Source organism: Molothrus ater, chromosome 6 (assembly GCF_012460135.2).
Source record: "Molothrus ater isolate BHLD 08-10-18 breed brown headed cowbird chromosome 6, BPBGC_Mater_1.1, whole genome shotgun sequence".
Classification (NCBI taxonomy): Eukaryota; Metazoa; Chordata; class Aves; order Passeriformes; family Icteridae; genus Molothrus; species Molothrus ater.
This window is the reverse complement of record NC_050483.2, coordinates 40,113,963-40,130,960: the sequence shown is the minus strand read 5'-3', so window position 1 is coordinate 40,130,960 and position 16,998 is coordinate 40,113,963. Positions and strand designations below refer to the sequence as shown.

The following is a 16,998-nucleotide window of genomic DNA, read 5'->3' as shown; positions in this document are numbered from 1 at the left end:
GTTTCCCTGCCATACAGAGCTCAGTCACTGCTGCTCATTTTCCCTGTTGACATGGACAGAAAATTGAGCAATTACCCTCAAACTCCTCTCTCTCAGATTGCACAGATTGCTACATACAAAGCATTAAGCCCCCAATTGCCCCTGGCCAAAAGTGACTTAACTAGGCCTGTCCTTTAGGAATTAAACACTTTTGTGTTGCTTGTGAAGGTTTATTATTCCTCAAGTGTGATGCATTAAATCCTGCTAAAGCAGGTTTCTCACCATGCAGAGGACCTGGTCCCCCATGACAAGGTCCAGTGGGCACACACCCACAAACAGAGGCATTATCCATTTGCTGTGCCCGAGTTCTCATGAGTACCAGCATGTGCTCAGGAGGGTTGGCACTAAGAGTGCAGTGGCTGCTGTAGGAAATCAACCTAGCTATCAACTAGATAATCCAGAGCTACTTTTGGAGAGACACTGCACTTTTTCACAACTGTCTTCCACCTTCTGGGTTTCCCTGTGCAACCATAATGAATGGCTGAAACTGCAGATCATTTCATGCGTGTCCCTGTCTGGTCCACCCACTTACCACCTCCCATATGCTTTCACTCACTCTACACAGCCTGAGAAGTGTCCATCCTTCTCCCCCTAACTCCCACTCCCTGAGATAAGGAATCAGATGCTATTTCATACACAGGCCAGGAGCAGTGAAAGAATTCTACTTTTATTTCTGAAACTACAAGGCCTGTCAAGCCCAGAAGTCTCCACTTGGCTGTACAAACTTCCCTCCACCTTCCACCTGCCAAACTGGTTCTCTACAGCCCCTGTACTTTTTTAACACATTCTCAAATGGACACCAAACTCAGAGCCCTTGGCTGTTAGTGATGTATAAACGATCACAACTGAGCACATTTCAAATTCACAAGAACACCTTTTTAAGGGCATATAGTTTTGTCCTTCATTCTTCTAATGAAAAGGTTGGATGGGGGACAAACAATGTTAATGGAATGGTACAGCTCAGCTTTTTAATAGGTTAAAGGAAGGCGATCCAAATGTATTGCTTGACAGCAGCAATCATTACGCAACCGCGCCTGTTCATATTAAGCTGTACAAGCTAAGACATTATGCAGCACAAAATAACCGTGACCCATCCTTGGGGATCCATACACCAATGTCTTGATTTTTGTTTGTTTAGAATCTGAGCTTTACTGTTCCAGTTAAGGACACAAACTCAAGTGCAGTTCTATGCAAAGGTGAGGTTGGAACAGCTTAATTTACTGCACAGCCAGAGCCACTGCATGCTACTCCCTGCCTTCTACACTAGGCAGTTATTTGTATCTCTCTGCTTATTCCAAAAAGTAATTTTATTCATGTTCTGGAGTTTGTTTATATGTCACTTTTCTTCACTCCAATTGCTGAGCCCACATGGAAAATTCCTCTCCCAGAGCAGTTTGCCTAATCTCCCTGTCAAAATAGGAACACAACAATGCAATGCACCATCCATTTAGAGATTTTTCTATGTACAAAGTAGATCCACAACCCAGTGTATTTGTACCAGAAGCTACCTGGGTAGGAACCATACTCTATCTTTCTTGTAATGCATACATTTAATCCAAAGCCAACTGCCAGTTTGCAAACAATCCAAATTCAGCTGCTAACCACAGGTTAGACACAGATAAAAAAGTGAAGTCTGTTAGGATTCAACATGTCCTCATACCACACTCTGCATCAATTCTATTCTATATTTATTACCCAAGGTCTTGGAGTGCTGAAAGTCACATGCTGCAAACAAACATGTGGCAAGCATTTTTATGCCTGGTTAGCAAAGATAGTCATCCTCCAAGTGCATGACCAAGGTTCAACAAAAAGGACAGCACGTATGCAAACAGAGCTGTTCAGAACAGACTACCAGCCTCAGTGACATACGCTGAAATTTAAGAAGTCCAAGGAACTCCCCAGGGGGAAAATTTAGTCTGTTCTGAAGATGCCAATGCTATAAAGGTGCCACTTCTGGCAGTCACATGTTGCAATGCTTAAACTGACTGGAAGACCCAAATAAGTCTTCCTTTAATCTCATTAACGATACTGATATCTGATCCTTTGTGACTCCAGATAATTCTTCTGACACTTGGTGGTATTTTACAGATGCAGCTTTTTATACACTGTATAAAATTCTTAGCCCTTGAAAACTGAGGTACCTCCTAGAGGCTTTAATGAATTTCTGTGCTCCCCACAGTTGTCTAGTGCTTGTCTTGAAATTAATCCTGTAGATTTTTCCTGAGATTTCTCTTGACTCATCCAGTCCTAGAAGAGCAGGTAATATACACTATAAAGAAAACTAGTGCTAAGTTAGGAGTCCAATAGATTTCATAGCAGCCTGTAAAGGGATGAAATGGGATTACCCACCATTGTTTATGCTTAGTTTATGATTTATGATCTTGGATTAGGGCAAGCAGATTTTTGAAATTAAGAATTCCATCATGACAGAAACCCCAGGCAACATGGATATTGCTACAAAAGATAACAGATGCTTCTAGCAGAGCCTACTACCACCTAAACCAGAGGAGAGCAGGGACCTCTTTCTCCATTCTTAGCCCTTTATTGTGCTTTTACCTCTCATTTTGCCCACTCCACTATTCTCCATGGAGGTAATTACAGAGAAAAGTGCATCCTTGCCACTTTCCTGCTTTCCAAGGTCCTCTATAATTGTGTTCATGAAGAGCCAGAGTTAGACTACAAGTTCACTTCCTCATCCTCCCTCTCCATCTCCTTTACCCTTTCTCCCTCATTCATCTGGGGAGACCTAAGCAGCTCTTACATTTGTTTACCCCCAGAGTGGTTAATTTCCTTGCAATTTCTTACAAGACGCCTCTGCTCACTTTACTGGCGAGCCCCTAGACATGCATGAAGGCACTTCTTGTGGTCAAGTACCTTACCTCCTCCATCATCTGATGCCTCCAGGCTCTGCTGTCTGAGACGATAGCTGCAGCAAAGCACAAGAAAGAATTTCAATTGCAAGCCCAGAAAAACATCTTCTTGTGCCCCCTTCCTCCCCACAAACTTCAAAGGAGAAGAGTTTCCTAGTATGCTGTCAAAGAGAGAGTTTCCAAGTATGCTTAGCCTGCATGGAAGACTGATCTTCTATACCCTTCAATGCTGGGCTCAGCAGAAGTCTCAGCTTAAGCAAGACGTACCTAAGACAAACCCCTAGGCTGAAGACAGTAGGGCCTGGGGTGGGTCTGGGAGGAAAGCAGTGGCTTTCTCATTTTCCTTCTTTCTGTTTTATGGGAGTGACAGAGCCATCATCTACTCCATACCCAGGGAACTATAGAATGACCAGCACTGCCCCATTCTAGGACACATGATATCAATTCCTGACAGGCTCTGCATCCTTCCCAACTTTCAGATCTTGGTGTACTGGTTAGATGATCAGATCAGATGTAAAAGTTGTGGAAGAAGTCTCAGCAACAATGGGAACTTACTCTTCTACTTCTTCTGCATGCTTTCTTCCTGACCTGCAAGACAAGGATGGCTTATGTTTAGAAAAGGCTAGAAAAAATGAAAAACTTCACCTTCCCCCATATGACTGTTATTGTGCAAACAGTTCCTGCATCAGGTCTGATACAACACATCACACCTTAAAGAGTTCTGAGTGACTATGAAGCCAGTGTATCAGAAAGTCCCTGAGTGCAACAGACTGAAACAAAACCACTTGGGGCCCAAAAGACACCTATGCCCAGATATGGCAAGAACCATACTCCCTGGTTCTTTAGTTTCTCAGATACTTTTTTATCCCCTTTGCCATCAGCTGCAGGTAAAGCTGGCCATACCTGGGTAGAGAGGTTGGCACATTAAGGAGTGAAGAAGGTGCTATACTTTGTCTACCTACTCCTGAGAGATCAACAGTTTCCTCCTCCCCATGGCTGAGCATAGACTTTCTGGTTGCCTTTCAAGTTAGGAGTCCCACTTGAGCTGGCCAAGCTCAGGTCAGACATGCAGTTGTGGCAAAAAAACAGGGTTGATCAGGCTGAGTTAACAGGAGTTCATAACAATAACATGGCGGGGAGGGACTGGCAAATGGCAGCTCCCTTGCTCTCCACCCCAGCGAGCCCAGAAGTAATTCAGTCCCGATTAGGGACGCTTGTTCAATATTCAAAATGTAAAACATGGAGATTGCTGAACCAGCACTTTGAAAAGTTAATTAAATGCCAGGTTTCTTTTTAGCAGATACTCCATCACTCACTGATTGCTTTGGCCATTTTACAGAGTGAAGTTTCATGTCTATGTGTTGGGAATAAATATTCTCCCGTCCCCTAAGTCAGGGTGCCATGACAAAGAACACATGGGGCTCTCCCCTATCATATGCATTGTCCCAGGATGCACCAAGATGTAAGAGAAGTTGCTTCACTGCCTTGCATTGCTCTTTTCAAAGCACTTCATGACATGGCAGAGGCCTCTCCTCCTCTGCTTTCTGTTCTAGCAAGTCACAGTCCTCATCTAGCTCTTCTGTGAATAATCTACTCTTCTAAGAGCAAGGAGTAGGGCAGAGAGGATGTCTAGCTATACAGAGAAAAGGTATAAGGAGAAGAAAGCCCTTGATCTCTACTGCTTTCTCTGGAGCTTGCAGTCTGAATCAGTGATTTGAGCCCAGTAATATCAACTGCTATGATCAGAACTGCAGCTGTGTGGTGACATCTGCACCTGGGCTTTCAGCTATATCTGCACCCTCTGTTCAAAGGCAAAAATGCAACATAATTGGGGAAAGAGCTCTTCCAGTGAGGATGAACTGTCCAGCTCCATCCTTCTCCCAGTGGTAGTACAAAGCCTTTTTGTGAACCTCCTGATACTATGGAGAAAGAAATAGATGGCTTCAGAGAGCCCTCCACCAGCACCCAGTGGCGTTTAGTCTCTGAGAAGATAAAGATGATGTAAGATTTCTTCTATTTTATTCCTCCTTGATGCCTTCACTGAACTGGTTTCCATATAGCCTTGCCTTTTCCATGCTGAAACATGCCAAATGATGGCATTGCACAGCCATGCACAGATGATTTCCTGCGGGTTCAATTTACCATCTTCTTGGCATGATCCCATTACTCTTGATGATTGTCCAACCCCAAGTAACTCTCTCTTCCTCAGTACTCACACTCCTTACATCGTTGCTCCTGTCTCCAGGCAGGAATGAAACACTCCACATGTTCATACTTCCCAGGAGAAAAGGTCACTAGTACTATCCCTGTAAGCAATTTCTGTTTCTTCTTCCTAAGCTCCCTGTCATGACTGATATGCAGGTGGCCCACAGGGAAGGCAGTCGTGTTAATCTTAGAGGCAGAGACTGCTTTGCTTATGTTGCGAGACTTAGGCTTTCTCAACTTTTCTGTGTTGTTAGGAAAGGACTTAGGACAAAAAGCAAATACCTCATTATGAAACAGCTGCATTATATATTGGAAAACAGTAATCTGGGGAACAAACTCATCAGCAGGGAGGGGGGGAATAGTACTGGCCCCTTTGATACCAGAGCCCAGGTGTTAGAACTCTCGCATCAAACAAGACCATTCCTTCCACTTCCCAGGGCAAGTTACAGCCCCATGGTCAGCAGCCCCAGGAGAACACCTTAGTCCCTGTGCCACCAGTGCCAATGGTGGCATTGGGTGAGGCAAGTCTGTCATGCTGACAGTACAGCCATTTATACAGAGCATTTATATACTAACAGCACTGGAGCAGGAGCTAGAAACTACTGCTTTTCTGTTTAGGAGAGATAAATCTGCTTCCAGTCGCCTGTACTGCGTATGTTTGGTAAGATATGATTTGGGACAGCATTATTTGATGACACTAGCATTTCAAGTCAGCCCATGAACTCACATGTAGAAACTATCCCAAAAATATAGTATGAAGCTTCTGTAGCACAGGAAGGAATTGTATGTTTTACGCTCTCCGTGGCCCTAATGATCGAGCAAAGAAGATATCACGCAACCTGCTATTTCCTCTATTTTTTTAATAAGTCTCCCTTTCATTTTGTTTGGTGCCAAATTACTTTTTGAGTTCTTATTTCAGATTGGGGGAAAAATCACAAAACATTTTGGTTTAACTAGTCTTTTGCTTTTTTGGCATAACTGCAGTACCTAAATCTACATAACAAAGTGACTCTGAGAGGAAAGACAAACTCTGTCCTATGTCCTAAGGTTAAAAACCTCCAAGGCAGCAAGAGAAATCATTACTAGATCTTCAAAAGGTGCCCCACCTTCAATTCTGTCCATTCCATAAACTTAGCTGAGGGCTGCCTAGAGATAGTATTCCTGCAAAACCAATCAATTGCTTGTCTCTTTGCTCCCCAAGTACTATGGGCAGCGTACAGGCTTTCTTAATGATGTTATCACATTGCTTTAAGGATTGTGGAGTACCCTTTCCTAAGAATAGTCTCATCTTACCAATGCTAATTGCTACACCTTGAGACCAACATTTCCTCCTTCAGGAATATCAGGTCTAGGTAAACAGCACCCTCTCCATTCATCTCATGAGCTTTCTAGTGGTGAGTGAAAGCAGACATGGAATGAACCTGACAAGCCAGCATACACAGCTTTCCTACCCTTTTTTCATGTTCTCAGCAACATGAAGTGCACTGCCCTGCTTTGTCTGCTGCAGCAGCAGGCACAGCCCAGGGAGGGCAGCAACAAGGACCTACAAAATGAGCAACTGAATGTGAACTACAGATACAGTCACTCAAGTAAAGATAAACAAAGCAATACCATCCCAGGAGCAGTGCTCAGAAATACATTCAATCTGCTGTATTATACACCAGCCACTTCCCATTTTTGTGAGACAGGGATACATCTGGTTTTTTCACTTATGTTCTCAAATCCGTTACATCTGGAGGGGCAAAGAACATGAACTCACTCCACCCGCTGGACAGTTCCCTTTAAACTCCCTTTCCCTGAGAGGCCATCAGCACTCCTAAACATAATCATAATCCCAGAATATTCCCTCTGGCTTTGGACAGCTGTTTATCCCCTCTCTATTTCAGGGTATTGAATAGCTGTGAATCTGGGTGAAAGACCCTGACAGTCCTTGTGTAACCCCATGTTATGTCACTCCCAGTACAGAATACCTATTTGTCTCCTAGCTCTGCCCTGCGGCAGAGGATGTAGATCTGATCTCTCTCTTGAGTGTTGTCTTTGCTCAGTTCTGCCCAGGAGGAATCCTTCGTCCACATCAATGAGAACGGGTTAAGCCTAAACCTGAGACCTTGCTGCCACACAATGCCCTGATGTACAGCGGAGCTGCCTGCAGTTTCTGTGCTAAAGGGTGAAAGGCAGTTCCAATGTAGACATCATCTCTGTTAAAACTGTTTCTTTCTCATTTAATGGACTACCACGGAGATCTAAATGGAGATAAAGTGGCTGGGCTCAGAGAACAGTCAGGATGCTATCTTTATGCCGCATAACAATGTGCAGTGGTTAATTAGACACCGTTAACCTATTTTAGCAGAGGACATAACTGGGATGAATGGAGAACAACGTCCTTGAAATCTTTTAATGTCCACAGCTCATGAGAGCTCCAGACACACTTGCGTCCTGCACCGCGCCACAGCCAGGCTCCGAGGAGTTCTCCGTGCAGGAGCGGAGGTTCTCTCATGCGGCCCGGGGAGGTGTGAGGGCGGGCAGCACAGCTAAGGAGAAGGGAAGGAATTGCCGCAGCTTGCTAAAACGCATTCGGAGGCGGCGGGACGAGAACGCCCACTACGGCGCAGCGGAGGAGGAGAAAGGGCTGGGAGCGCGGGCAGCCTGTCCCGGCCGGCCTGGCCGCTGTGCCCGCCCCGCTCCGCCGGGGCCGCTCCGGGCCGCGCTGCCCGCGCCGCCGCCACAGCCGCAGCATCGCCGGGCCGCGGCCGCCCCCTGCCGGGCAAGCGCGGCGCTGCGAGCCCGGGCCGGCCTGCAACGCAGCGCGGCTGGCTCGGGCCCCGCCGGCAGCGCGCACCGAGGGCTGCTCCCATCTTACAGGGCAGCGGGGAGAAACTCATCTGCGTGTGTGTGCCGGCCTGTTTCCTGGCATGCCTCAACCACTGCTACGAATCACGTGGAACCAGAAAGCCGCTCCAAACATCCCTCTTGCTAAAAGAATGAAATGGGGGGGGGGGGGGGGGGAAGGAGAAGGTTGTGATGTTCAGAGATGCATTTTGTTTGGAGACAGTAGGGCAATCAAAGGGTGGGCAGAGACAGGCTGGGTGCCCTGGAAGCAAGGCAGCAGCCGGCGTTCTGCCTTCCGTCCAAAACCATGGCCCACCTGAACACCGAAGGCTGGGCTCAGCCCACAGGGAGGCATGAAGCCATTTGCCTCTCGGGCAAAGACGCTAATTCAGGTCTAGGCCTGAGGGAGGAGGGAAAAAATATTTTAAAAAGACGTTATATTTTCTTGCTCAAATGTTCCTTAAGTGTCCATCACCATAGTGAGTGGGTGGTGAGCTAGGAGTTGCAGCTTGTTCAATAGCCTAAGGCACAACTAAGTTAAACATCCAGTACGACACACAAGTGCTGATAGTTCTCCCTGCTCTCCAAGGGTGGGTCTCAGTCAATGCTTGTTTGCTGTGGCACAGGAAAAGACACGTTCACCAAGGCTGTCTGTAAATTAGAACTGCTACCCGTGCTGGAAAGCACCACAAGGTACCTTCTCAGCTATTCCACTGCACCTTCTCTGGAGCTCTGGTCTGTTGTTTTAAGTTTCCACCCTCTCTTCCTGGCCTGTGGCAGCCTGGAAAAGCCAGGTTTTCCTTTACAAAATTAAGGAGTTTAATCTTCACATCTCCTACAATCGAGGCAAGTTTTGCCATTGATTTCAGCATGCTTATGAGCCTTTATTTTCATCATAGGATGTCACCTCACAGCCCTCCACCTCCTAGCCCTGGAACGCACAGCTATCTGTATCACTATAACGGGGTTTTGGGCGGACACACATGTTTTAAAGCTGTCATGGCCCTACCATCCACCTCCTGGCCCCTCCCAAGCTGCCTGTGCTGGTCAGAGTGCATGCTGAACACGCTGTCCCAGAGCATGGCTCTGGAAGAGCATGGTTGCAGCAATGAGCAGGCATGCTCTGTGAGATGGGATCCAACACTGCTGCTAGTCAGCTCCAGCTGAAATGGACTTGTGAGGCACCTAAACTCCAGCTGAAATGTTTTTGTTTCTCCTCATGTCCTAATATGTGAGCTTACTTAACAGAAACAACCAAGGAGGAAAGCTCTGGCAAGCAGGACTTTAGGAACTGGCACAGAAGAACAAGCTGCCAGAGAGTGCTCCTGAGGATCCCTGAACCTCAGCCCACTGACTGCATCATCCCTGAAGCAGATGTTCCCAGGGTTCCCCCTCTCGCTCTCTGGTAGAGAACTGACCAGCAGAGCTGTTCAGAGCTCCCACTGAGCAACAGAAAAAACAACAACACTCAATACAAATTCCTGCTGTGTGGGAAAACAGAAAGCAGTGCTGCAGTTTCTAGAGGTATTCACCACATATCTTTGGTCCCTGAGAACAGGGGCTCCTATCCAAGTGATCGTGTTCTTGGCCTCCAGTAAGCATAAAGACCAACTCGCACAAAAAATTACTCTTGAGGTTACAGGAGCATTTTAGCTTCCTTTTAAAGGAAAAAAAGCACACTTCTGGATCCTCATGGTTATAGGAAAGAACTGACTGCTAAAGGAGACAGAAAATGTATTTAAGGTTGTTTGGGTTTTTTCCAAATCTCACAATAGAGAACAAACCCATGATTATGAGGTTCAAAGACCTTTCACTTATGACTGGCCTCAGTGAAAACATTTATATGAAAAACAGTAGAAAGAATTAGGTGTTTATTACTGAATGGTATCTTGTTCTGTCATCTGAGAGCAACAGCTTCTGGATGAAGATATTTTAAGAACTTGGATTAAGAACTTGAGAATAGTAGAGGGGTTTTATGGAGAAGGGGGCTGGGAGAGGGGGAAATAGGGCCAAGCAAATACATCAAGTCAATCTCAGGTCCCTTTCAACAGGTAAACTGCATTAATCTAGACTTCACAGCCAACATACAAGTGACCTAAAATGGCCAGACAAGCTTTTAGCCTTGGCCATGACAGATACAAAAGGGTTGGAAGTTGCATGTGTTCTTCAAGAAGGTTTTGCTATTTTAAAATAGAAATATTTGGAACAGCAATAATAGCATCCCCTAAATTTGCTGGAAAATTTCTCAGATAAGAGAAATAAGGAAGGAAGGTGCTTTGTCCTCAATAATAAAAAAGTCAGAGACACTTCACCCTGAGAATACTCTGCCACTTCAGCAGCTTACATGGACCATTACCAAAAATGTCACACTTTTGTTCTGTTTTTGTCGTGCAAGTTTCATTTCTAGGGGAGCAAGAGTCTGCAATCCTACTAGACCTTCCATTCCCCAGTACCTTTCCAGAAAAAAGAAAACATCACTAATGGGGAAAAATTAAACAGAAATCTAGGTTAAAAATAAGAGAGAGAAAAAAGAAAAAAAGATAAAATGGTAAAAAAAAAAAAAAAAACTTGAAAAGAAAAAAAGGGAGAAAAAAAGGAAAAAGGAGATGCAAAACTCTTTTTCCATGCTCCTCTGAGCACTGCAAAGACATAAATGGACATAAGTCTAACACTTTCCCCTTGCAGGAAATTCTTGCAAGTCACACTAAGCAGGTTTAAAAGGAATAAAAATCCCCTGTGACAGCCAGGGCACTGAGAGATTCTCAGGTGACTCTTCTGTCTTTTAGGGACTTTTCTTTTTCTGCCAGTTATCTTTACTGAGTCTAAACAGAAACACCAAGGAGAGTTCACCCCAGCAATGACATGAAGGGACAAGAGGACGGGAGCTTGTTAGCATTCCTGGAACATCCAGCCTATTTAAAAAAAAAAAAAAAAAAAAAGAGGAGGGGGCAGGGAGAGAGAGGAAAAAACCCACCCCTGGGCCTGCACAGTGCAGCTTACCGCCATCTTGATGTCCTTGATGCGTGCCGATGGCATGGAGGTGGCTGGCACCAGATCAGCCCAAGAGAAGGAATGAGAGGCCAATGGAGATTTATGTGAGGAGAGTGAGATGGACAAGGTAAAATTGTCAGGAGGAGTTGTTAGAAAGTAAAATATATTGTGACAATTCCACTCCTGCCGTTCATCAATAAACTGACAGATCATTTAGTGTCAATTAGGAGTGATAGATGGACAAGTCCCCATGATCCTGGGCCAAAATTAATGGCTGGGAGGGAGAGGGTGATTGAAAATGACGGCTGACATTGAGAGGAAAGTCCTGAAGGTCCCCAAGGGGCCATTACTTGCCTCATTCCCTTGCAGATCAATGCAGGGACAAACCCAAAAACAGACACTTCAAGACAAAACTTAATCAGACTTCCTTTTCTTTCTTCTCCTTCTAAGTTGTGCCCCCTCACTTGGCAGCCTTGATCCTCTCTGCCTATACTCCTCACTTCACTGAGGACATCCACAGATGGCTGCAAGCTGCAGAGCAAGGCTGACATCTCCCATGCAGCCAGGAGTCTGGCTCTGCTCCTAACGTGGCACTGTCACAGAGAAGTCCAGACTGAGACTCACCACAACACTGCTGGACTGGGAGTAGAGAACAGAAGCAATGACACATCTTTCCCCCACTGTCTCAGACCAAGAAATTCATGAGCACTTTACTACTCCCATCTGCACGACAGGGATTGCTAGAGGTTCTAAAACCAGGCACTCTCAGGGGTCATTTCTTATAGAGAGAATACAGGATAGTTTAAGCCCATATTCTTGAAACAGGAGGTTTTTAACTTTACTTATCTCTAGAGACCTTGAATCATAAAACCCCTTAATCTCTTAAATAACTTTCCTCCAGCTCCAGGGTGCAATCTCACCACTGCCCACCATTCAGAGCCTTAAATGATATCCATGCTATTAGAGGGGCTGGGTTACCCTCCTCTAAAGGTCACCCCAACTGCATCCTCTTCCTTCCTACATGCACTTAAAATTCACCTTCTTGACAAATGCATTGCTGGACACTGTACCACTTCTGTTCCAAAATACTTCAGCACGGTCATTTTCCTAAACAAGCCTTGATTATTCCAACTCTGTGTGGCCTATCAGTCAGAAAGGGGAAATTTCACTTGTAGCTGAAGCACCTGTTGCTAAACCACCATCATCCACGTAGAAGAAATGAGGTACATGTGCAGGCACTGGAAGGGACTTCCTACTGAAAGCAGCACTTGTGTTTGCTTGCAGGGCTACCTGAAACAAGCTGTGTTTATTTCCTTAACAGCCCTAGCTGCTGCCCGCAGAGCCGTAGGAATTTTAGGGGGCTCATTGCAAGACCAAAGGGATCAAGCACCCGAGTAAATTGAAAGAGACCCGAGAAACAAAGAAATTACAGTACTGCTAAAGAGAAATTCTATGAGGAAAGTCAGAGAGACAAGATCTTTTCAAAAGAAGTTGGAATTAAATGAATCATGGAAGCGCCCCTCCTTTATCAAATCCTCACCAGCATGCAAAACTGAGTTCCCTTTTCCTTCCCCCACTGGCAGGCACTTTGTGTTTCTTCCTTTTGATGCATGAGATAACCTGACATTAGAGCTTGCTTTGCTTGTCACAAGTGTCAGCACTGATGTCATTAGGGACATCAGCACAGCTTTCAGAATGGCACTTGGGCTCCATCCAGTGGCTGGAGAGCTGTTTCTGTAGGAAAACCCAGCTGTAATTACTGTTATTTATCTCAGCAGTTTACTAGGCCCCAAGTGGCTGCCCAGGTTCCTGTCTGGTCCCCTTTCTGCTAATACTGGGGCTAGAATATTGCTGGGGCAGCAATGAGAGCACCTCTTCTCAGAGAGAATGATTCTTCTCAGTACAGATTTAACTAGATACAGCAGATTCAGGTACAGATGGCCCTGGTAGTATGGAAGAATTAATTTTCTGACACTACTTTGAACCATTTAGTTGCTGTTTGCAAAGGACCTGGGGGTTTGCTCAGACACTTATCAGTGGTCCTCATCATTACCCAGATTTACAAAATGGGTCTCATAGCAATGACAACTGTTCTATAAGAGTACTGGGAGTGCAAAGTAATCTTCCCACATTTGGCATTTGAAAACATGAGTAAAATAGATCATTTTGATACTTCTCAGCAATTTAAAAATCTGACACTTGCAAATGCTATGGGAACTCATGATAAAATACTGTATCTCACACAACATCTGTGCCAATTAATTTAAAAAATAATTTAGGTGGGAAAACTTTAAGAATCCTCCTCCTCTTCCTATCTTGCAACAGTCTGGGAGAGCAGCAGTCTGATGGAAATAATCAGCAAGATGGTGAAAATATTTACAAGTCTACATAAGCGTGACATGAGCTGGGTAGGTAAGGGACTAAAAGAGAGCACAAAGGTAGAAAAACAGGTTACAAACTAAATTCTACTCTAACATGTGCCAAATGGAAATAAAAAGAACAATTTCAAGTGATTGTTTCATACTGATAAGACTCTGAACTAGAAATATAGCAGAAAAGCATCCCTGCAGGAAAAGCAACACGTATACAGTCATAACTGACTGAATCTGTCAGAAAGAGAGCTAAAAGCTAAGACTTCAAATGGAGAAAAAGAATAACATAAATAGCTACAAGATCATTGCACAAGTGGCCACAGTATTCCATCTGACCCACAATATATTTACACAACACAGAAAATCTAACTGTAGCCACTCTGCTCATCCTTCCTTTCTAAGTGAAAGAAAAAAAAAATCAGATTTTAGCATTGTCAGTTCTGAAAATCAAATTACTTCTACCAGAACGATTCCCAAGTGTGGGTTCAGTTACACTGTCAAAAAAGGGCTTAAACCTAAATCAGATATAACAACAGAAGCATGTTATTCTAACTACATCTACACTAGTGAACTTGGAGCAAGTTAACTTGATGGGCTTCCAAACTGAGTCAAATTGGTAGAAAAGCTGTGGGGAGATAGAGCCTGAGAAAACAGAAACAACAAAGCTACAGCAACATTGGTATGACATCAGCCGATGACTCAGACTTTTCACATGAAGGCTTTACCCTGGGATATGTCAAAAAGCAAGCCCTACAGGCCAGCAGCTCAGACTTTTTTAAGGGAGAGAAGAGGAGAGATCAGCTTGGGGATAATATACAGGATAGGAAAGACAGGGGAATCAGTTGGACAAAACCCTTGTACCTCATATGAATGGAGACAGTCAGAACAAACTTCTTCATAAAATTTACTCAATAAAAACCCTTTTTACAAATGAACACTGTCAGATATGACATTTCACATGCACAATTGAGTAAGGGACACATCTTGGTCTCACATCCCAGTGTGCAGATTCTCAGAGAAAGAAAGGTCTGCAACCCTGTGTCCTGTTCTGCTTCTCCAGCTGACCCACATCCAGTGTCACAGAAGCCTTTACTCCAGATACCTACAATGTCTTGTAACCCACACAGCTGGAGATGCTGGGGGAGTACCACCTACAGCTACTGCTGCAAATCTATAGGGTAACGTCAAACAATGGAAAACATGGTAAAATAGCACGTGGCACAGTACTGTTACATTAGGAACCTGTTCACTGTCCTTCAGGGCACATTAGGCACAGATATATTGCATATGTATTACCTCCAACCCAGTCCCTCACCTAACCAACAATTACATAACTTACTTAACTAAACAATGAAATTGAACATTTTTGTCTGCTGTCACATTTCCATAAAGCTTCTGCTTGGTCCTACAAAGATCCAGGATCTTTGATGGCACTTTTTTAATACCCTGAGGTGGATACATCTTTGCAATGGCAACTTCTAGGTGCAGCCAGCCTATGAAAATAACCATTATCAGGGTTAAACTGGAGAGCAACAGGAGTTCAGGCTGAGATCTTTATTCCCTTGCTTTATTCTAGTCTCCAGATTTCCAGACTATTTATTTTTCAAAGACAGATGGAGTGATAATTTTCCCAGAAAAGTACTGTTTTTTGGAAAGGCTACCCCAGAATACAGACCACCTTTCTCCCCTCCCAAAAAATACTGACTGTATAACAGGTTTCTGGATGTCCTCATCCATTCTCAGTTTCAGACAAGAAAATACATAACTTTTCATAACTCAGAGTGCCTCCAAAGTATATATTAAGACATAGACTTTTACTATGGGCCTTTAAGTACACAAGCAATCTCACATCACTCCCCAGCTCAGCTCTTCAGCTCTCTGAATATGAAATACAACACCAGCATAACTTCTAAGCTTGGAAAACCACAACTATTTGAAAGCAAATAATCTCCTCCCAGTCTGAACTGTCCTCTAGTTTTCATACCTATTCTAATACCATGTCCAGATACTTTGTCTTATGTGTCCTTCATGTAAGCATTGGGCTTCTCAACACACATTCTACAATTTGTATACTTTTTCCTCCCATCTCTTCTTGCTGACCATCTCCATCCATCTCCATTATACCATAACCCCATACACACATAAACATTGACAAATTTCACCTTTACTGTCGAGGCTGATCACTAAATCCTGATGTATTCATTGCACTCTTGTCAGTGTGGTGCTGTCATGTGTCACTCTCCTGGAAAGGACAGAACCCATCCCAGCTCCTGCATTTAGCATGCTTATTATGCTCTTGACTCCTTCCAGGCACTGTACCAGGTAAGGAATATGCTGCCTCTGGCAAACAGGACATGTACACTGTTCTAAACCTCGCCAAGTCAATTAGCCAATGGAACCAAGCAAAAGCAATACTTCAAATGGCTTGAACAAGTTACATTGATTTTGGAAAGAAAGACCATCTGAAAGACCCAGGAAAATTGTTCCAATGTCTGTGACAGGAAGGTCCAACTAGTGATGTTCCTTTATTCCACATCTAAATCCCTCTTAATAAGGAAAGAGGTGAGGACTCACTTGGTAGATGCCTGCACAGGATCATCCGCCCAGCCTCCTTGCCGGCGTGGGGGCTTAGGTGGTGGAACCTTTAATAAAGAGAACAGACACGTTACAGACAGCTCTGGTCAAGACAATTGAGACACCAGGTCCACACACACTAATGTAACACTTTACCAAATAATGGAGAGGTAGTGTTTAAAATGCTCTTTAATCATAAAATAAAAGGAAGACATAAACTACAGGACAGGTTTTTAAGCTTGTCTGTAAACAAAAGATGCATCACCCTAATCAGTATCTTGTCAAGTTTCAGGTTTATGTGCCTTTGACATTTTGAGGGCACACAATACAGTAGCTGACTGATCCACAGAGAGTGTGCTCTCCTGGCAAAATAGGGTTCATTGGGAACTTGTTCATCACTGTTGTCCACATAGCAGTGGGAGGTATCACATTATGCCTTTCCTAGGGTACAAGACAGCATGTTTTAGACATCTTGTTTTAGATGAGGAATCATTCCTAAAGAGTCTGCTTTTGTCCACTGCTTAGAATAGGATGATAGATGCCAAGTTCAGACACAGTGATCCATACCCAAACTCTTCCAAAGTTAGTTGGGATGAATCCCACCACTGAAATCCAAAGGGGAAGATCATCTGGAGCTTAAAGACATTCCCTACTATTTTCTTGCATTGTCTTGTGTGGCACTCTGCCACATGGCAAGAGAAAATGGGAATTCAGCTTGGGGCTTATGATGGAATTGTCAAATGGGGGCCATGAATCCCCACCATCTGGAAGCTGCCCATTGCCATTTACAGATTTGGGCTTGGTTCCCCCAGCCTGAGGCACTTTGTACAGCACTGCCTTCAGTGTTCTGCATGGCAGGCAATGATGAAAGCAGAGGCAAGGTGAGGCAATAGCTCCCAATTGATGGTGCCCAGTGAGGGAAGATGGACTACAGGGACCTGTGAATGGACCACTGTGAGAAAGAGCAATTGCATGAAAGATGTCCCAAAACAGAGAAAAACTGCTAACTGCAAAGGAATGGTGGGGGCACAGGTGGCTCCCACAGCTTTTATTAAGGAAGTGAATGAGTGGGATGACTCCCAAGGAGTTTTGACTGCAGAGAGGACCTTGCATGTGTG

At 44.4% G+C, this 16,998-nt stretch overlaps 1 protein-coding gene across 1 annotated transcript in view; it reads right to left on the bottom strand.

The window, feature by feature from the left end:
* IFT43 (intraflagellar transport 43) overlaps window positions 1-16,998 on the bottom strand; it is a 46,670-nt gene that overhangs the window by 13,427 nt on the left and 16,245 nt on the right. Inside the window, exons 3-5 of the mRNA XM_036384832.2 lie at window positions 15,881-15,948; window positions 3,465-3,497; window positions 2,919-2,965 (exon numbers count right to left, since the gene is read on the bottom strand). Coding sequence (XP_036240725.1) covers window positions 2,919-2,965; window positions 3,465-3,497; window positions 15,881-15,948 — 148 coding nt within the window. The remainder of the gene's footprint in view (window positions 1-2,918; window positions 2,966-3,464; window positions 3,498-15,880; window positions 15,949-16,998) is intronic.